General features: G+C 44.4%; 1 protein-coding gene across 1 annotated transcript in view; it reads left to right on the top strand.

Moving 5' to 3' along the window:
- The window catches only part of STAB1 (stabilin 1), a 105,807-nt gene that overhangs the window by 57,792 nt on the left and 27,088 nt on the right, over positions 1-20,927 (top strand). Inside the window, exons 30-45 of the mRNA XM_026656712.2 lie at positions 243-373; positions 2,265-2,376; positions 2,598-2,675; positions 3,041-3,142; positions 3,906-4,013; positions 4,805-4,936; positions 7,595-7,723; positions 8,316-8,372; positions 10,135-10,227; positions 12,670-12,865; positions 13,201-13,296; positions 13,921-13,966; positions 15,948-16,027; positions 17,263-17,388; positions 17,963-18,036; positions 18,418-18,492. Coding sequence (XP_026512497.1) covers positions 243-373; positions 2,265-2,376; positions 2,598-2,675; positions 3,041-3,142; positions 3,906-4,013; positions 4,805-4,936; positions 7,595-7,723; positions 8,316-8,372; positions 10,135-10,227; positions 12,670-12,865; positions 13,201-13,296; positions 13,921-13,966; positions 15,948-16,027; positions 17,263-17,388; positions 17,963-18,036; positions 18,418-18,492 — 1,635 coding nt within the window. The remainder of the gene's footprint in view (positions 1-242; positions 374-2,264; positions 2,377-2,597; positions 2,676-3,040; positions 3,143-3,905; positions 4,014-4,804; positions 4,937-7,594; positions 7,724-8,315; positions 8,373-10,134; positions 10,228-12,669; positions 12,866-13,200; positions 13,297-13,920; positions 13,967-15,947; positions 16,028-17,262; positions 17,389-17,962; positions 18,037-18,417; positions 18,493-20,927) is intronic.

The raw sequence follows: 20,927 nt of genomic DNA, 5'->3' as shown, positions 1-20,927 counted from the left end.
GATCGCGGCTTTTTTTTTTTTTTTTGCTTGGGGCGGCAGAAATGCTGGAGCCGGCCCTGCTCCCACCAGAACTAATTTCCCAACCACCACCACAGCTCTGGGTACAACTGAATTTAAGCTTTAGTCCCACACAGAAATCTTACATGCAGTGGGAGTGGGATCATAGCTATAAAGGTTTGTTCTGCGCTGTAGGTGTAGCACTGACTTGTTTTATTTGTGCATCTCCTTGCTCTGGACAACAGAAGTCTCTCTTCAGCATCCCGGCAGGAATCAATGTCACTGTTTTGGTGCCCGCAGAAGCCGCCATCAAAAACCTGAGCCAGGCTGAAAAAGATTTCTGGCTGAAGCCCTACACGCTGCCATTTTTAGTCAGGTATCGTTGGACTGTTACCATGCTCTTTCATTCAAAACAGCCCTAACTGAGGGCTGGAGACTGGCGTTCTCTCCGTATCGGCTCCTTGGCAGTAGAAAGAAAACCATCACAGGGTAAAAACATAGCAGAGGTGAAACATCCAGTTGATGAAGTGTTTATTGGATAATTCAAACATAACAGAGGTTAGAAGATACAATGAAGGCTTATTAATTGCATATTAAAGGCAGGATGTTTCTCCCAGCCATGATGCAGAAGCAGCCCCACAGTGAGAGAAGGAACAGGGAATTCTCTCTGCATGCTGCTCTTTCTGCACAGAACATCTGGCCACGCAGAAGATGTGAGAGGAGCATGAAGTCTGCAGCTCTCTTACTTACTCACATCTTCTGGGGAGGGAAGGCAGGTGGTGACCCACAGAAATCTGGAGTTGAGCCCAGGGAAGATTAGTGGAATCAAAAAGGGGAGGGTGTGTGAATGCTGGCTGGGAAATATGGATCTGGTCGGGCTGGTGAGCAGGATGGAAGAGCTAAGGTCAGAATTGTGACTGGTATTGAGGAGCAGGCAGAAGATGGGAGGAGTTTTTAAAGCAGAGGGGAGATGGAGAAAGTACTGAACTTGTGAGGAGAGGCAGCTTGGCTGAGTTGGTGCTGGAGATGATGGTACACAGAAGTTGCTGCAGCTAGAATTGGGTGGGATCAAAGGTAGCTCAAACCCGATGATGGAGAAGGGGAGAAATCTGGCATCTTCCTTTTCAAAAGTGCAGGTGAGAAATGTACATTAATGCCCTCCTATAATACTAGCTGCTGGGATTCACTGTTGCAGCCAATTGCCTGGAAGTGTGGAGTGACCACCAAGTCCTCTGCTTTCCACTGAGCAGGGCTCAATCTCCCCATCCCCTTCAAACCAACCTCAGCAGAACTGGAGCAGAGGAGTCCTGACTCTGTCCTCAGCCAGAGTACCAGGCTGTCTAGCTTAAGTGAAAAACAGAGCAACATCTGCCCCATGTCCTGGGCTCCTCTGCCCCCTCCTTACCACACAGCAACCACTGGGCTGTGTCCATCCAGTGTTCATCATCCTATCCATGCTCCCCTCAGTGTGGCTGCAGGGCTCATGCATCCTCATATCTGGTCCCAGTCAACTTTTGTTTGTGGTTGCACCTATGCACGAGGTAGAAGGAAGGAGCATTTTGCCCAATGAGCCCATTTCTGGGGCCTACAAAGCTAGAGTAAACTGGCCTGGCATGGGCAAGCTACACCAGGGCTAGGGAAGGACCACACAAGCTTATGAAGGCCAGGTGTAGAGCAGCCGCTTGATGGCTGCAAATACAGCTCACTGGCTGTATAGCAATTGCATGGCTGCATGGTGTATCTGTGTAGCTCAGTGCCAGTGGTTTGGGTTTGGGGCACATGTTTGCATTAGCTTTTATTGTATTCAACCCATTTCAGCTGTTCCTAGTTGAAATGTCTCATTAAAGGACTTTGTGTTGTGGAGAGCTTAGGGACCAGGATGGGAGGAGCTAGAGTACGAGTTAACATGAGCACTGGTTCAATATCTGGATTAAACTCCTTGCAGAGATGAACTTTAGATAGCACCTACATCTCGTTGCAGAAATATCGAATCCTGGAAACACCTGAGGCTCGTAACCTCTTGCAGCTGAGTGACCTGCTATACTTTCAGATTAGCTTGAGTGATAGAGGGCTGCATGTTGTCAGTTGTCATCCCATACCAGGGGATTAATGCACATAATGACATGGATATTGAGAGGAGGCCAGGCCCAGGATTGTGAAGAGCAAGCTACGGGATCAGATGGCAGCCAAGATAAACAGTCTACTTCAGAGGTCTGTGTTATAAAACGTGCTCTCAATTCTTCTTTACATGTGCCTGTCACCTACAGGGCCCATTTTCTCCAAGGTTCCTTCACCAGTGAGCAGCTCAAAGAGCACAAGGGTGAGGAGTTACCCACTCTCAATCCACGGACCAGATGGGAGATAACCAACAGCAGCGGCGTAAGGGCTTTTTAATTGACGTGTGTATATTGATAGCAAATTAAACAACACATTTAGGGATATACCGTGCTGGGGTACCCATTGGTGAGGACAATGCCATTAAATTCCTGATGTATCGTATAAGTCTAAGGTGCTGCAGGGGGCCTTGGACACAGATTGTTTTGTTTCACCCCACTCAGTGACCTACAATGTTCTCATGTTTCCCTCTTGTTATTTTTCAGGCTATAACGATTCAGAATGCAATCATTGTAGTAGCTGATATTCCTGCTATTAACGGCACTATTTATATCCTAAATAAGGTAAATCAGTAAGAACAATGTCTGGAAATACTAGGTTATATTGCTGTAATACATTTGTTTTCTGTTGTTTGTGGAGCTATGGGGGGATTCAAATAGGATCCAAGTAGATCTGGATATTCTGAGCTCATTCCAGATGCTACTTGTGCAGCAGCATTTAATATTTAAAGCACTGCCCTCAAACTGTGTAGAAGAGTCCAATACTTGGCTCTTCAAGAAAAGAGTCAAGACCTGTCCATTCTGGGAGCAGAACCACACTAACTGCAACCATGCATAATTATTTTCATTGTAGGGCAGGATTGCCGTGTGCTTTTCCCAAGCAGTCTCTGACCTGTGATCAAGCTCATCTTTGTCTTTCTTGCGCTCAGGTTTTGTTACCACCTTTAGGAGATATCCCACCAAGTCGCCCCGGTCTGCAGCAACAGCTCAATATGGTCCCCGCATTTACTCTGTTCAAGGAGTTGTTACTGGTAAGCAATTGTTTGGATTCTATTGAATATTAAGTTAGGAAGCTTTTTTGATAGTATGAAGCCGCTGAACCAGCCTAACATTAGAACCAAGCCTGCATTGACTGCCTAGGAAAATCATGGTGATTTTTGTGGTGCTCCCAGGCTATGTTTTGGGACTAGGACAGATTTATAAAGCTGGCTAGCCAGCCTCCCAAAGGAATGAATAACTCCCACAGGGGATCAGACCTCACAGAAATAGAACAAGACACACCCAATGAAAACTGCTGTTTTAGCTATAAAGCCTCTTTGGAGTGGTTAGTTTCTTTGGGAGGTATGGTAGAGGTTTCTTTCAATTTTAGCAACTTATTAAAGTGATAGATTGGATCTGTAAGACCTTTTGTGTGTGTGTGTGTGTGTGTGCACACATGTACACACCTCAGAATGATAACACACATACTAGAGATGATGCTCAAGCAGGGGACTTATAGATGCACACTGTAAGTATGAGAGAGGCCCATTTATCTAAGAAGCTGGGCCAGCATCAGCCAAGCAAGGCCTCGGCAGGGTGGATTGCTGCTGTTTTCCATGACTCTACTGGAAATTGCCTTGCATCTCATCCAGTTTTAAAGCATTTCTATTGGAGTTCTTGCCTGATGCCTCCACCTCCCTAACTGATAGTAATATTTTATCTTTTTTTTGTTTGTTTTGGGTTTCTTGTTTACCTCTCGTGCTCTTTTAAATAAAACTAGTTCACTCACTAATATCCCTGTTTTGCAACTTCTAGCAATACCAGTTGATTGGAAAAATTGAGTCCTCTGAAAAATATACCATTTTTGTCCCAGGAAACAATTCAATTGGGGAATATTGCCACGCTTCCAACATTACCCAACTGGTAAGATCACTGTTTGTTTACAGTCTGACTATGTGTGATAGTTATCAATTATGGGGGCCATATTATACCATCAGGCTTTAGATCTGAGTCCCTAATGAGGAATTCTGCCTAAAATTGTTTTAGTGTATAGAATGGCCAGGAGAAGTCCTGTTTCCATACTGCTAACCATCACCTGCTGAGCTTGATTCTGGACTCCAGCAGCTGCAGCAGGAGAGAGGGCTCTCTGGGATCAACAAGGGTAATGACAGGGAAGCACAGCAGAAAGAAGAGGAGGCATGGGAGGAGGTGGAGTGGTGGTGGGTGGAGATGTCTGACATTAGAAAGCATGGCAGGAAGGTGTCTCTGCAGGGGAGAGTGAAAGGGAAGGGGTTCTCTGGGCTTGACAATGGAGTCAGGTGGAGCACCATATAAGGAATTTGCCAGACCATATTTAAAATGGCCACTGCTACATAGTGTTGGCCATTTTCAATATCTGGACTCATTACATTTAAAATTAGCTTTGCAGGTAGGCAGATCCAACAAAATTTCTAAACTCATGGACAGTGCTTATGATTCAGGTAATTGTCCAATCCCTTAGAAAGGTTTCCTAACACCTTTCTGGGTTTTTGAACAAACCCAGTCTTACAGGGTGGTTGGACTTAGTTCTAGAGCTGGTTTTCAGATTATGGACATACCTAAGACTTGTGGACTTACAGTTCTTTCTACACTGTACTTACCTCTAGCTACCTAATACCTGTTTATGAAACAATAATAGGCTAAATGTTTTGCTTCCTACTGGTCTTGAATTCCAGGATAATGACACTGTGCAGTACCATGTTTTACTTGGAGAGAAGCTCTCCTCTACAGACTTGAAAAATGGAGTCCATAAAAGCACAATGTTAGGATTCTCCTACTGGCTAATGTTTTATAAAAACAACAACCAGGTAAGAATGGGAGGGTTTTACCTGCTGTTGTAGGATGCCGTTGCACAATTTGTTGGGGAAGAGTCAATATGGTTTTTGTAAAGTGAAATCATGCCTCACCAATCTACTAGAATTCTTTGAGAGGGCCAAGAAGCGTGTGGACAAGGACGATCCAGGGGATATAGTGTACTTGAGATTTTCGGAAAGTCTTTGACAGGGTCCCTCACCAAAGGGTCTTTAGCAAAGTAAGCTGTCATGGGGTAAGAGGGAAGGCCCTCTCATGGATCGGCAACTGGTTAAAAAATAGGAAACAAAGGGTAGGAATAAATTATCAGTTTTCAGAATGGAGAGAGGTAACTAGTGGGGTCCCCCAGAGGTCTGTACTTGGACCAGTACTGTTCAACATACTCATAAATTATCTGGAAAAAGGGGTAAACAGTGAGGTGGCAAAATCTGCAGATGATACAAAACTACTCAAGATAGTTAAGTCCCAGGCAGACTGCTAAGAGTTACAAAGGGATCTCACAAAACTGGATGACTGGGCAACAAAATGGCAGATGAAATTCCATGTTGATAAGTGCAAAGTAATACACATTGGAAAACATAATCCCAACTAGACATATAAAATGATGGGGTCTAAATTAGCTGTTACCACTCAAGGAAGAGATCTTGGAGTCATTGTGGATAGTTCTCTGAAAACATCCACTCAATGTGCAGTGGCAGTCAAAAAAGCTAATAGAATGTTAGGATTCATTAGGAAAGAGAGAATAAGACCCAAAATATAATGCCACTATATAAATCCGTGGTACGTCCACATCTTGAATACTGCATGCAGATGTGGTCACCCCATCTTAAAAAAGATATATTGGAATTGGAAAAGGTACAAAAAAAGGCAACAAAAATGATATGGGGTATGGAACAGCTTCTATATGAGGAGAGATTAATAAGACTGGGACTTTTCACTTTGGAAAAGAGATGACTGAGGGGAGATATGATAGAGGTCTATAAAATCATGACTGGTGTGGAGAAAGTAAATAAGGAAGTTTTATTTACTCTTCATAACACAAGAACTAGGGGTCACCCAATGAAATTAATAAGCAGCAGGTTTAAAACAAACAAAAGGAATTGTTTCTTTACACAATGGCTATTAGCCAGGATGATCAGGAATGCAAAACCATGCTCTGAAGTGTCCCTAGCTTCTGTTTGCCAGAAGCTGGGAATGGGCGACAGGGGATGGATCACTTGATGATTACCTGTTCTGTTCATTTCCTCTGAAGCACCTGGCATTGGCCACTGTTGTAAGACAGGATACTGGGCTAGATGGACCATTGGTCTGACCCAGTATGGCCGTTCTTTTGTTCTTAATTAAAACTTGGGCTGTACTACGATACGTAGGCTTCCATTTCTAGGTTACTGGTTCAAATGTAGTTCAGAATGGTAGTGACCAAAAATTGCTCCCATCTGAATCAGTTGAGAAGCCTGTGTGAAGTGAGTTGCTGGGTCTATTCTGTGTCCAGTGGACTGGCTGTCAGTACACTACAGGTGTTCTGATCACTTAAAAAAAACCATCATAGAAATTGTGCCCCATCCACACCCTCTTATTGCCCGTCTCAGCAGGGAGGCCAGGTTCAGAGTGAGCCATGAAGAATGAATTGTCCTTTCACTTATAAAGCTCATTCCTCCTGATTGAGGCCATGGTAGCCATCTCCATGCTGTGCATAGTCATAACAATTTACTCTTAAGTGCCATCAGTCCAGCACTTTCTTTTGCAGTTTTTTTTAAGAAAAAACAAAATAAATTCAAAGAAAACTAATTTCCCAGCTAGCTGTAAAAAAAATAAATAAATAAAAATAAAAATGAGATTTATGGATGAAAAACAATATAGAAGAGCTAAGTATTAGTATTCTGAATAATAATCATACAACATTTTCCCGTGGTGTTATCCTTTTTTCCCCATGCTTTCTGTGAGTCATGAAATCTTCCCTTCTAAAACAGCAAGCAGTGGAAATATATCAGTCAGCTCTCAAACTTTAGAGCAGAGGCAGTCTATTAGGATAGAATGCTTTCTAATGTAAGATTAATTTGTATTATTCTGGAGGGTATTAGGTGACCTGTACCTGTAACTACTTCAGTTAGTGAGCTTGTCAGAACTAAACTAAGCCAAGCATGTTTCAGGTCTGCTCAGTTTTTAGCTAGGAGATCTTCCTGGTCAACCAAAGGACTGCAGCAAGTGGTGGTGATTATTCATTAGGTGTGATGCTGAGAGTCCCCAGAACACACTTTGGGGTGCTATTGCTGGGGCATCATCTTTTGGATGAGATGTTTAAAAAAAAAAAAAAAAAAAAAAAAGAGTTCCTCAGCACCTGTCACTGAAGCACTCATGTCACTCTTTATAAGAGTTAGTGCAGTTGACGCCAGTGTTCTGTTTGATTTGCATCTTGGGTAATTATATTCTGTCTACCTTAAAAAAAAATCCACTGTAATTTTTACTAGAGAAGTTTGTGCGTGTAGAATAGCTGAGGCAACCATCCCAGTGGTAGATGAGCAAAATATACAGTTTGAAAGCAGCTGGATGCTGTAGGATGAAAGGCCCTTGTTAGTTATATGGTGGCTCTGTTGTTATCATAGTGGCATCCTAGCTTTCTGATTTTTAACCAGACTCTCTTCTTCTCTTTGCAGACATTTGTAAACAACGTCCGCTTAGACGGTAAATTTTTCGAAACCAAGAATGGGATGTTGATTGGGGTTTCTGGGGTTCTACAGATTCAGAAAAATCGTTGCACTGCCAATACCACAGTGATTCAGAAGGTAATTAGCTTTACATAAAGATAATCACAGCATTAGAGAGCTCTGATTTAAAGTCTCCTTAACTCGGTCACATCATGATGGCCTGAACCAGCTAATCTCAACTATACCTCTGTACAGAGCAGATGCTCCCTGTAAGCCTGACGCTGACACTGTTGAGCCAACTGCAACTCCGAGGCACTGGGGAGTTGTGGGGGCTCGGCATCTCTTAGGATCGGGCCCTGTACTTTTAGGTGTAGTTCAATAAACTGCCATAGACGTAGCTCCATACATTGCTATAGCTGAGAAATTACATTGCATATCTGTGGCCGTGCTAAGGAGGAGGATTTTGTTTCATGTTACATTCTGGCAGCAGTGTTTGTGTTCACAGTTCCATGTTAAAAATAAGACATTGCATGAAACAAACCCATAATAGCCAGGATTTCGCTACCTGAATCATTATTTGCTCAGTTCGTTGTTTTGAGCCAGTGAATTTAACATCTCGATTCATTGTCCTCTCTCTATATGACGATTTGCGGAACACTTTAAAACTAGCATTTTAGTAGGACATTTTAAAAGGGACTGTGTGTGACTTCTCCTGTTTCTTGTCCCCTAGTCAAGATGTGCTAAGTGTGACAAGGGGATCAAGTGTCCTTCCGGATCGGTCCTGGCGGTAAGTCTCTGATTCGTTTCACACCCTTGCATGTGGTTCGGGGAAAGCAGTTTTGTTTTCAGCGGTGAGAGTTGTGGAGGTAAGTGATGGCAAGCAAGAGGCCAACGCACTATTTGCCCATTCTTCCCTTATATTTATTAAAGAAAAAAGAGAGGTGTTTCCTGTCCTCATTGTTCATGCGTAACAACTGATGGATCAAGGGCAAATGTGGGCTGTTCCAGCTGGAGAATATGACACCCTGAATCTTCTCATGGGGCCAATATCCACGCTGTGCTTGAATTGAAGGATCTCTTTAGAACATGCAATCTAGAGTAGGGAACCCATTGAGCATGGTCTTAATCCAGCACTGTGTTCCCATCTGCCTTTTAGGGAATTCGTTGATCCTTGGGTCTCTGCCAGCTACTTTATTTAGGCTGGTGCTGAAAGGCCCTGTGCCAGTAGAAGAGGGAGCTCTGGGAAATTCCCAACCCCTCATGTGAGCCGGGGGGGGGGGGGATGCGCCACATCCGTAGCTCAGATCAGATGCTGCAATGATTAAACCCTGAATACATAGTGGCAGTGGAGTCAGAGAAGAGCCCAGAGCACCTCTGTGAAGAGGGAAAGGCCAGTGGCCAAGTAGAGGCTGGTGGAGAGTGTGAGATTATTGCCTACATTGGTTGGATGGAGGGATATGGGAGAGAAAGGGGGCGAGGGAGGTGGAGTTTGGGGATGGAGGAGAGGGGGCTGATGCACTGAAAAGAATACATTTATCTTCACTGGCTCCAAGCAGAACAATTTCCCCACTTTTATATCCACACATCCACCCTGCAATGTCTTCCCTTTCCAGTGACTTAGTCTGAAGCAATCCCAGTGCAACCATTTAAACTGTGTCCTCCACTTATGGGGTACACATTGAGACCTTGCCTGACATCTTGGGGGAGGGGGACGGATTCTCGTGTTCTGGGCTTCCAAACACAGTGTGTGCTGGGAGAGGGTTACGATAAGTGAATGCATTTCAGTGTAATCAGCCCTGTATTCATGGCACTTGGGGATGGAATATACAGTTGTGCAGAGGGGCTAGCACAGTGCTTAGGCACTACTAAGTCTCATTTCAGTCTTATTTTGAGGGCTTAAGTGGTGAATATTCCTTGTGCTGGCCCTCTGAACAGCAGCACATCACAAGGTATTACCTGGGCCCAAATTCTGGTCTATTTAATGCAGTGGAACTTCCACTGACTTCAATGGCCATCTCACACCAGTATCAGTGAGTAGGATTTGGCCTCAGATCTCTTGTTTTTCCAACACTGTTGTTAGGGAAAACCAGTTTTTCCAGACTAAACTGTTAGTGAGGATCACACAGGTGGGTTCACTTGCCACTCTGACTTGCCACTTTGTGTTTCAAAGGCTGACAAATGTTTGAAAAACAATCAAGTTCTTCCTGCTGGCGGCAGTACTGCATTACACAGTGGTGACGTCTGGCACTATTGGTTTATCTAATTCATTACATGCCAAAAAGCATGCCAAGAGCTTTCTCTTTTACAGGCAGACGTATTGGTTTTATGGAGAATAAAACTGAGGATTTTAGTCATCTGGAGTTACTACACATCAGGGCCTGGTATGCTGGTTTGTTCTCAGCTCTGGCATTGTTGAGTTCTTATTGCCGTTCTTACAGACAGGATAAATAGTGTTGTTTTTCCTGTTTCACCCGTGAATGGGCTGGCTCTGATATATGCCTGCTTTGATGGGCTGCTGGGTTATAATATTTTTTTAATTTTATCTGCAGGAAACTCCAGGAGAAGAGAAGATGCCACACTGTTTACATAAGTCTGAATTTTCAGTAGTTGGTTGTTATTTCACCTGTGTTAAAGTTTCCTTAGTAAGTTCAGATTTTAATCTACATTTTCACAATCATCTGAAAATTATTGTCAGTCAAATCTTATGGCATTTTCATACAAATAGGGGTCTGTGGGCGGGTCCTGAAAAAAATAAACTTGCAGAGATTTCAGTACATTTGGCAGAGTTTTTGTTCCATTGGGTATTTTTGTAACAGTTTTCCAAATTTTCATGTATTAATATTACCCCTTTGGACCTGAAAGGCTAGTCAAAGATTGGGGCCCTGTGGCCGTTCCAGTTGGGAGTAGAATTTGAAAGAGTCTGATATTTTCTCTGATGCAGTTTTGTTTATATAAAAGGCCTGTGTGTCTGAATGCAAATGGAATCAAATAGCAGGAAACAGCTTCTCTTGCTCACAGCACCACAAGAACTCTCTTCGCCTGCACCCTGACCCAAAAACCTCTTCCCAGGTTCTTTCAGGGTCAGCCACCATGCTTGGGCTCTCTCCCTCTGTCTGTTCTTGTCTCTCTTCCCTCCCCTACTCCCATTCCCAGAGCAATACTCAGGAAAAACTCCTGTGTGGGTTCACACATACCTTTTGTCTTAGGTGGGACTTAGGTTTACAGTTATGTTAACTGAAGGAGGAGTTCCCATCTACCAGTCTCAATGGGGTTTTAACTCAACCCATAACAAGATTTCACCCAGCCCATAACAACAGTTTGTTCTCTAATGCGTAAATTTTTGCAAACTAAATTGTGTGACTAAGCTGACCAATTGAAATTGACAATACAAAAAATGAAAACAAAACAAAACAAAAATCCCTGGGAACAACCAATAGGTGCTTTTTTTTCTTTTGTTGAAAATTGAAAATTTGTAAACAGAAAAATGTCAAAGTAATTTAAATGATTTTTCAAAAATATTCTGGTTTTTTGGGGGGGGTGGGGGGGACAGATTTCAGTGATAAACATCTTAGATAGAAAAATGTCAGTGATACTTGGTCTGTTCACTAGATGTATGTGCATGTGTCCAAATTCACACCAGCGTCTAGTGCAGGCTTTTGTATAGGGCTCTGAACCATCTGGGAATGGAGGGATTATGGGCAGTGCAAGGTGTTTGCAACCTCCCTTCCCCATGGCAGGAGGCTACTGGGACCTAGCACAGCCAGGCGGGGCATGGCCACGGCAGCCAGGGGATAGAGCTCTCTCCCAGCGCTCTGCCGCGACTACACAAGCCACGTTAAAGCGCTGCCGTGGCAATGTAGACTAGCCCTAACACACACAATTCCCCAAACAATCCTCTAGCCCCTGCATTTGCAACCAGTTCCAGGGAAACTCCCTCAAGATACATGGGTTGGTCCTGCTCAGGGTTAGCCATCATGTCCAGGGCCTTGGGCAGTAGCCTCTTATTCTTTCCATCTATCACTATAGAAAGTGGTATTTAGTTGCTCCTTCCTTTTAGTTTAGCACACTCCTCCCCTTTAACCAGATCTGTGATTGTCTATAGATCCAAAGACCTGCTTGATGGCAGCCATTAACACCTTCTAGCATAACAATATTTTCAACTGGAAAGTGTCCATACTCCAATAGGGTCTATGCACCTTTCAATATATGTCAAACACGGATTGTTTTCTTCTGAGTGACAGTATAGCTTTGCTTTTGGATAAATTCCTGGTTACTTCTTCCATTATTGTCTTCCATTCTACTCTTTTATTACTAATTCTCTCTAAAAACATTTTTTCTAACCTCCAGCAGCACTGTGTGTTTGCTGGTCTTAAATTTGTTCTCCCTTGTTTTAATTTGTCAGCCTCATAAAGTGCCAAATTCTGATCTCAATTACATTAATTGAAATAATTTCTTCAGATTTACACCATTATAACCAAGTTCTGAAACTAGTACAAACTGTTCAGTAGCACCCATCTTTTCTGTAATCTGGTTTTTAAATTCCACAATTCTTACCCCCTCTTTATAATGAATGAAATGTCATCTAGTTATTTTGTGTGCTTACTGTACGTTTGTATTATAGGTAATATACTCACATTCTTATATAGAGGGTATATTTTATTTTTATTAATATAATTCCTTTTAATATCACATTGCTAAATAGTAACTAGAGAGTCTCTCTTGATTTTCTTGCCTGTAGTGCTTCTTGTAGACCCAAGTGAAAGGTGTTGAAATGGAATTTCAGAGCATAAAACCTAAACTGATTTATTTGTGTGTCAAGGCAGGGTTAACAGATATGCTATTTTCAACTCACCACAGTCTTTAATAAACTTAGCAGCTACTGTCAATTAACATGGACATATGAGACAAGCCTAACAGCATATTTGCTGCTAGTATGTCGTCATAATCAGCAATTATCAAAGGATAAAATGAATATAGTAGCTATGTAAATACTATACATGGGCCAAAGAGGGATGATTTTGATAATGTAGCATTTTCTATCCCTTGAGATGCCTTACTCCAGCCTATTGTGTCCTTTCTCAAAGGTCTCTATCTGCTGTCCAGGTTACTATGGACATATGTGTGAGATGTGCCCAGGAAAGCCAGGCAGCTCGTGTTCTGGGAATGGAGTGTGCCAGGACGGCATTACTGGCAGCGGGGAGTGTCGCTGTCATGAAGGCTTCCACGGCACAGCCTGTGAGATGTGTGAAGTGGGCAGATACGGAGCGGGTTGTAAATCAGGTGAATTCACAGTTGCTTTTGAAACTTGGAACTGCCATTGAACTCACACAGGGAAGAATGAGCTCCTCCATGTTTTGTAGGGCAGTTTGTGGGACACTTGCATTGCCACTGCCTGAACTGTATCTGTGTTGTGGATACAGTACTAGAGAACTTCCATTCCCAGACCTTTTAATCTGGCACTGCTCACACAAGCACTAACGTTCCCTTAATATTTTTCTTAAAGAAACTAAAACTTCATCTCTCACATGTAGCAATGTATTGATTTACGAAGTACCAGACTTCTCTTTGCGCATTAGAGCTAGCTGGTTTGACAATGGCATGGTGTTTCTCCACAGTGTGCACTTGCAGAAATGGAATCTGTAATGATGGCTTGCACGGAGATGGGAGCTGCAAATGTTTCCAAGGTTGGGAGGGCATCACCTGTGAAAGAAGTAAGTGACTGAGGGAGGCACGTGCAGTGTAAGGTTCTTTTCACAGAGGCAGGGTGACTGCTGAGCATGGCTTGATTTTGTTAGTTTGTGATACAGCTAAATATTTCAGTGACCCTGATTGGTAGTTTTTGATTGATTTTCTTCCCCCCTTTGGCACCATATGATGATAGGGTTGGCCCCTTTCTAATTGCTGGAAATGGGACACCTGACACCCCGCCCCTGCTCCACCTCTTCACCCAAGGCCCCACCCCTGCTCCACCACTTCCCCTAAAGCCACGCCCACATCACTTGCTCCTATCCCCCTTCCCCCTGTTGCTTGCTGGATTGTCTACACCTCCATCCCTACCCCCCAGCTGGGCTCCCTCTGCTCTGGGGCTGGGACGGGAGCTGCTGCAGCCTGACAAAGGAGCCTGCCTGCAGGTAGGAGGCAGCCAAAGCGGAGCAGGGGGCTGGCATGCATTAATGCCTCGGCACCTCTCCCCACCCCACAGTAACCTGACTTTTGATGCCCAGTCAATACATCCGACCAAACAGAGTCCATTTTAAGTTTTTTATCCTAGACTGCTGAAATGGTGGAGCTGTTAGTAGACTGGAAAGTGAAGCTATGTTTGTTTTCTCTTGCAGGAATTGGGACTGATTTGTGTAACAACACTTGCCACCTGATGGCTAAGTAAGTACAACCTTGGTGCCAAGGACATAAAGCAGTGTGTTTGTGGCTGTTTTACATGGACTTGACTTTGTGTTTGTAAAAACATGGAAGGTTGGCGTGGGGAACTGAACACTATATACTAATTAAGCACCTACATAATTATTTATTCCACCCTTTGAACACATCTTGCATTTAAATCCCCTATTCTTTCTCTGGAGGAGTGTGTATGTGTATGAACCCTTCCCAAGCACAATCTGTGGCGTGGAGACAGAAGGCAGACTGCTCCTAAGCTGAATCATGCTTCATTTGCAGGCACATTAATTTCAAATTACATCCCCCTTCTAGAAATGAGACAAGCAGGCGGGTTGAAATTAAGAACTGAAAAATTCTGGCACTCAGCTGAGCTCTGAGCAAAGTCTGGCTGGTTACTGGAAGACTCACACAATGTTAAAACGTGGCAATTGGTCCTAACGTTAAGTAGTGTGATGGAGCAAGGCCAGATGGCTATAGTAAAGTAATGGGAGACAGATATATTAGCCCCAGGCTAAACAAATCCCAGCTGCTCCAGGTCAATTAAGACACCTGGGGCCAATTAAGATCTTTCCAGAAGGCAGGGAGGACAGCTAGGTTGATTGGGACACCTGAAGCCAATCAGGGGCTATCTGAAACTAGTTTAAAGCCTCCCAATTAATCAGGTGGGGGCATGTGTCAGGAGCTGTAGGAGGAAGTCACGCTGTTGGAGAGACTGAGCAGTACAAACCATATCAGGCACAGGGAAGGAGGCCCTGAGGTAAGGGTGAAGTGGATCTTGAGGAAGTGTGGGCTGCTGTGGGGAAGTGGCCCAGGGAATTGTACGTGTCCTGTTTCTAAAAAGTCAGCTACCATAGCTGATACTATTAGGGTCCCTGGGCTCCCCCCTTTTTGCCCCCCCCATTAATCACTGAGACTGGGAGACAACAGAGACTGTGCAAGGGAGGGTAGCTTCTCCTCACCTCCCTCATTGACTTATGTTGAAAATGGCTCAGTAGACTGGGACCCTTGCCTCTAGAGAGAGAAGGGCTACATGGAGGGTCACAGTGAGCCTCTGAGGCTAGCGAAATCCACCAGGAAACGTGGGACCCATGGAGACAAGGACACAGTTTTGTCACAGTAGGTTTAACAGTATTAACTAGAAGAGACTTTTAGGATTGGGGAATGGGGGTGTTGTACGTATTCAGTGAACCTTTAAGTACAGGTGACAGGTTCTAGACTGAACAGGCCCAGGTAAGACAGCAGAAATGCCAACTTACCCCACTGGCAACCCACTGTCCCATTAAGGACCCTCTACAATGACCTGGAGGGGCCACCTCTAGGAGTAAAAAGGTCTCCCAGTCTCCATGCTCGGTCAGTCTTTGGCCTCTCTGCTGATATTGCTGATAGTAAGGATAAGCAGTGCCTATTAAAGCAGTGTTTTTGAGATGGAGACTCACTGGCTTGCTAGGAACAGGGCTAAAGCCAACTCACTTCACATATGCACCAGAAAGACATCCAATAGTAACGACCTTCCGTCCCTGCTGACCTGGGCCAGGTTAAAAACAGTGACTTAGAGAGAAAGGGCTCCATAGCCTATTGACAGCTGAGCTATTCAGTCCCTTATATTTTCATTCTATACCTGAAGTACTGTAATGGAATAGGGCAACCTTCTTTAATGCAGCTCCAGCGTCTACAGAGGTACAGAATGGTGTTCACAAGCCCAGTGTGCTTCATGCACTAAGCATAGTGCTCTTTTCTTGATAACTGTCCCTTGCAGCTGTTACTCTGTGCATGAAGTATTTGGATTAGTTTTTGGCATTGTAAAGAAAAGCTTAACTGCTTGATTTTGTTTCTCATATTCTATCCAACTTGCCTCTTATCATAATATCTAGCTGCCATAGTAGCTATATTGTGTAATAGTGAAGTCTATCACCAGGTGTAAGATTAAGGCGAGAATGTCATTGTTCACTCTCTTCCTTGGTCGTTTCAGTTGCATTAATGGCTCTGTGGATTCCCTGCCTATTTGCTCCTGCTCTGCTGGATACACTGGGAATGGAACATATTGCTCAGGTATTTCCAACATACATGCAGTGTTTCCAAGTGTGCTCGAGTGCCAGCATAGGCTACACAAATGAGCGATCACAAAGGTTTCTTGCTTTCATAGCTGTAAGATTCTGGTTTTAGTTTGTGAAAGCATTGCAAGGTTGAATGCATGCTAAAACGTTACCCAGGGCAGGATCACAAAAACCCTGTTGCCCCAAAGTGCAGAACCTCCTATTGACTTCTGTACAGAGGGTTTCCAGGACCTTAATGCAACCCTTTTGACGTGTCTAGACCGGAAAGGGAACCGTTCCTATTGCTCAAGCGGATAAAGGGAATGGTATGTGAATTAGCTGAATTATTTCCAGAATAGTTCCAAATAGTTCCAGACACTCAACAGATGGCAGTGATGGATCAGGTCCATAGAATATACCTTCTTAGATTGTCTAGAATTTTAGTCTATTATTTGACCATTTCATGAAAATGCTGCCTTGCTCAATAAATACTACTGAAACAAGACTCTCTAGGACAAACACATTTATTAACCTTCTCCCCCCTTCCCCACCCCTGCCACCCTCCCCAAAAAACCAAACGCGCAACTCAAGACACCATGGGGTTGAAATCTGCTAGATATAAAGAACAAAACGATTTAAAGTACAATATTCTAACAGAATCACATTGCTTTTTCTGACATAATTTGTAATTATGCAAAGACTAGGCACTTTAAGCAATAAATTCCAAGCTAATCAAGTGACAGTGCCAGTGAATGTAATAGCTCGCCTTTGGTATTGATCTCACCAGATTAGTTGTACAGACCAAAAAGCTTTATTTTAATCAGGCATGCTGCTTTTTTTTCTGGCATAGTTTGTAGCTATTCACACAGCAAGTACTTCAGAGCAATCAGTTGTTAGCTAATCAAATTCTTATACCAATTAATTTGATAGCTCATCTTCAGCATCAGCCTCAGTAGCATCTTTATTAGTCATCTGTGTCTATAAAAGAGCTTTAGCTTCATCAAAAACAATCTTTGATTGAAAATGGTTTAATATTTTTTGTTACAACAAGGAAATAAGAGACACTTTAAAGCCCAGAAATAAAGCTTTAGCTCTTAGAAGCAATATCTTCTTTCTCTGAGCCTGAGGAAAATTGCGTGAAGTTCATTACTTGCAAAACACCATCTTTCCAAGGTCATCCATTGGGCTTGGATATGCCATACTCCATATGTATCCCGCTAAATCTTTTCCTTTGTTGTTTTTTGGTCACAGAAATAAATCCATGTGCGATTGATAATGGTGGTTGCTCCATATATGCAACGTGTACTAACGTCTCTGCTGGAGAGAATACCTGCACTTGTAAGGAAGGCTATGCTGGAGATGGGACTCTGTGCCAGGGTGAGTGAGTGCTCTGATCCACGTTTTGACAGCAATACTTTGCAGGGAGGTGAAATCATGCTGATATGGTGAGCCAGACCCTAATGCCAAAGGTCCACATATCTTTAGGAGCATCACAATTTGAGAAAGTTATAAAAGCAAGTCTGGTGTTGGTTAAAACTGGGGAAGATGCTAATGCTGCTAGTCAGCACTTATGTCACTGCACAACTTGATACCACTTTACAGACTTGTAAGGATTATTGCTCTATTTTATAGTAGGGGAGACTGAGACACAGAGACAAGTCACGTGGCAAGTCGAGGTCAAACCTTGGATTAGAACTCAGGAGTTCCTTGTTCCCCACCATATGCTCTAAACCACATTTTCAAGACCAAGAGGATGTCATGAATGGAACTTTTTGTGGTTTCCCCATCACTAAACTCTCATGGTTGCTGGTGTGATGAGTTGCCGCTGTGCGACTGTATCTCCAGCTGGAGGGAGCTCTGTTTGCTATTCCTCTGTCATGTTTTTCACTCACTGGTCACCTCCCACTTTGGGTTTCTGCTGTGTTAACATGGATCTACTTTCTTGATGCAGAAATCGATGGCTGTCTAGAGCGCAATGGGAATTGCCACAGCTATGCAGAGTGCACTAAAACAGGCCCAAATCTGGTAAGCAAATCCTTTTCTCAGACGAGTTCGTCATTTTCCGTTGGGGTTATTGGTAATCTTTCCCTTGTGAATCTTTTTTACTAAAAATTTGCATTTCTTCCCTTTCATATGGAAGGATCTACTTGTAACTAACTGATAACTAGAGGGGGCTCCCTGTCTGGGAGCTGTTAATTGCATATTGGCCTATATAAAGGCTGGGGAATTTTCTTAGGTGATTTCTTAATAATCAGGACCTGGTTATTAAAGAATGAACAGAGTGCACCCTTAAACTATTAGGTGAAATATGCTCTCTCCCTTCTCACCCCTTTGTTCTGCTTGACTACTGTACATTTTCATTATTGTTTTTAGCTCCACAAAATAGCTTTGTTTTTCCTTCCACAGGTTGCTTGTAACTGTCTTCCTGGCTACAGTGGAGATGGTGTGAAACAATGTATCCCCATCAATCTTTGCAGTGAGGTTTGTCTGCATTTTCCTCTTACTACTGTCAAAGGACTAAACCCTTAAGCTTCCCTTCATGCAAACCATTAATAGGCAGAGTTATTCAAAAGTTATCCAGCATGCAGCAGTTCAGAATGAGCTAACTTGTCATGTTATGCACACTAATGCCCTACTGCACTTCTCTGATTCATTGCTTCCTTTCTACTAGACAAGCTTCTTGGCCAGTGGAATGGGTTGCTAATGTTGATCCAATTTCTAGTGCATGTAAGTTTCCATGGTCCAGAGTAAAACAAACAGCAGCGCAACTTGCATGAAACTGGCACTCTTATTGGCAGCCTCAACAGAGAGAGCAAGCTCCCCTCTTGCTCCTGGAGGTGGAACTGTGTGTCACTTTGAGACATATTGGTGGAGAAACTTGCCTCTTTCATGTTCAACTAGTTCTGCTCTAATCCTCTATAATAGGCTGGCAGTTTTTGTCTGACACACTCCACACAGGTGTTGATTCTGCTGGAAGACGGTTAAATGAGCTTTTGTTGAATTATCTGTGCAGGTGGCTCATTAACCCAGCCACATATAAGGAAAGTCAGAAAGGCACTGGGGAGACATGATCTAGTGCAGGGGTGGGCAAACTTTTTGGCCTGAGGGCCGCATCGGGTTTTGGAAATAGTATGGAGGGCCGGTTAGGGGAGGGGGTCGTGGCCCAGCCCCCACCCCCTATCTGCCCCACCCTTGGGGACTCCTGCCCCATCCAACCCCCCCCGGGATCCCTGCCCCTGACTGCCCCCCGCCGCCCCATCCAACCCCTCCTCTCATTCCTGACAGCCCCCCTGGGATCCCTGCCCCATCCAACCACCCCTTCTCCCTGTCCCCTGACTGTCCTGGGAACCCCCGCCACATCATCCAACCCCCCCCTCCTTCCTGACTGACCCCCGGGGACCCCTGCCCCATACAACCACCCCTTCTCCCTGTCCCCTGACTGCCCCCGGAACGACTGCCCCTGACTGGCCCCCCCGTCGCCCCATCCAACCCCTCCTCTCATTCCTGACTGCCCCCCAGAATCCCTACCCCCATTCAACCCCCCTATTCCCTGTCCTCTGACCACCCCGACCCCTGCCCACCCACCCCCAAACTCCCCTGCCCTCTATCCACCCCCCCCCGCGCTCCCCGCCCCCTTACCGCACTGCCTGGAGCACCGGTAGCTGGCGGTGCTACAGTCGCGCTGCCCGGCTGGAGCCAGCCACACCGCCACTGCCGTGCAGCACAGAGCACTGGGTCAGAAGCTCGCAGCCCCGCCGCCCAGAGCATTGTGCCGGCAGCGGAGTGAGCTGAGGCTGCAGGGAAGGGGGACTAGCAGGGGAGGGGCCAGGGCTAGCCTCCTGGGCCAGGAGCTCCAGGGTTCCGTGAGCCGGATGTGGCCTGCGGGCCGTAGTTTGCCCACCTCTGATCTAGTGTGTGGGCTGAGCAGTCCTGAGAGAGGAATCATAGGAGCTGCCAAACCTCAGGAGAAAGTTTCATTTTAACTTCTTTTTAATTTATTTTTTAATAAAACCAAACCCAAGGGAGGGGAGAGTTTAGGCTCCACATAACATATGGACTGAGCTTTTAGAGCAGGCTGGGAAAGAAGTCTAGTCTCACACAACCCACAGTTAAGTGTATGGTACTCCATATTACCTCCCCGACCTTGTGTGTCTGGTACTCCATATATCTACCTCAGAAAACAGAAGGGCTGAACCGAGCGGAACTGCGGTTTCATGCAGTCTAGGCCTTCCAAGTCTTGTTCTTAGACGACTCTCAGGGTTCCCTCCCCACTCTAGGGTACAGATGTGGGGACCCGCATGAAAAACCCCCTAAGCTTATTTCTACCTGCTTAGGTTAAAAACTTCCCCAAGGCACAAATTCCTTCCTTGCCCTTAGTATCGCTGCCACCACCAAGTGATTTAAACAAACATTCAGGGAGGGCCACTTGGAGCCCTACCTCCCCCAAGATATCCCCCCAAGCCCCTACACCTCCTTTCCTGGGGAGGCTTGAGAATAATATCCTAACCAATTGGTTACAAAGTGAGCACAGATCAACCCCCCTGGTCTTTAGGACACTGAAAAACAATCAGGTTCTTAAAAGAAGAATTTTAATTAAAGAAAAGGTAAAAGAATCACTTTTGTAAAATCAGGATAGAAGATAACTTTACAGGGTAACAAAAAGATTCCAACCACAGAGGATTTCCCCTCTAGGCAAAACTTTAAAGTTACAAAAAAAGGGATAAACCTCCCTCTTAGCACAGGGAAAATTCACAAGCTAAAACAAAAGATACTCTAACGCATTTCTTTGCTATTACACCTCTACCTCGATATAACGCTGTCCTCGGGAGCCAAAAAGTCTTACCGTGTTATAGGTGAAACCGCGTTATATCGAACTTGCTTTGATCCACCGGAGTGCGCAGCCCCGCCCCCCCCCC

Source organism: Terrapene carolina, unplaced genomic scaffold (genome assembly GCF_002925995.2).
Source record: "Terrapene carolina triunguis isolate 2854851 unplaced genomic scaffold, T_m_triunguis-2.0 Scaffold232, whole genome shotgun sequence".
NCBI lineage: Eukaryota > Metazoa > Chordata > Testudines > Emydidae > Terrapene > Terrapene triunguis.
The sequence above is the reverse complement of the archived record's forward strand: the minus strand, read 5'-3'. Positions and strand labels throughout refer to the sequence as shown.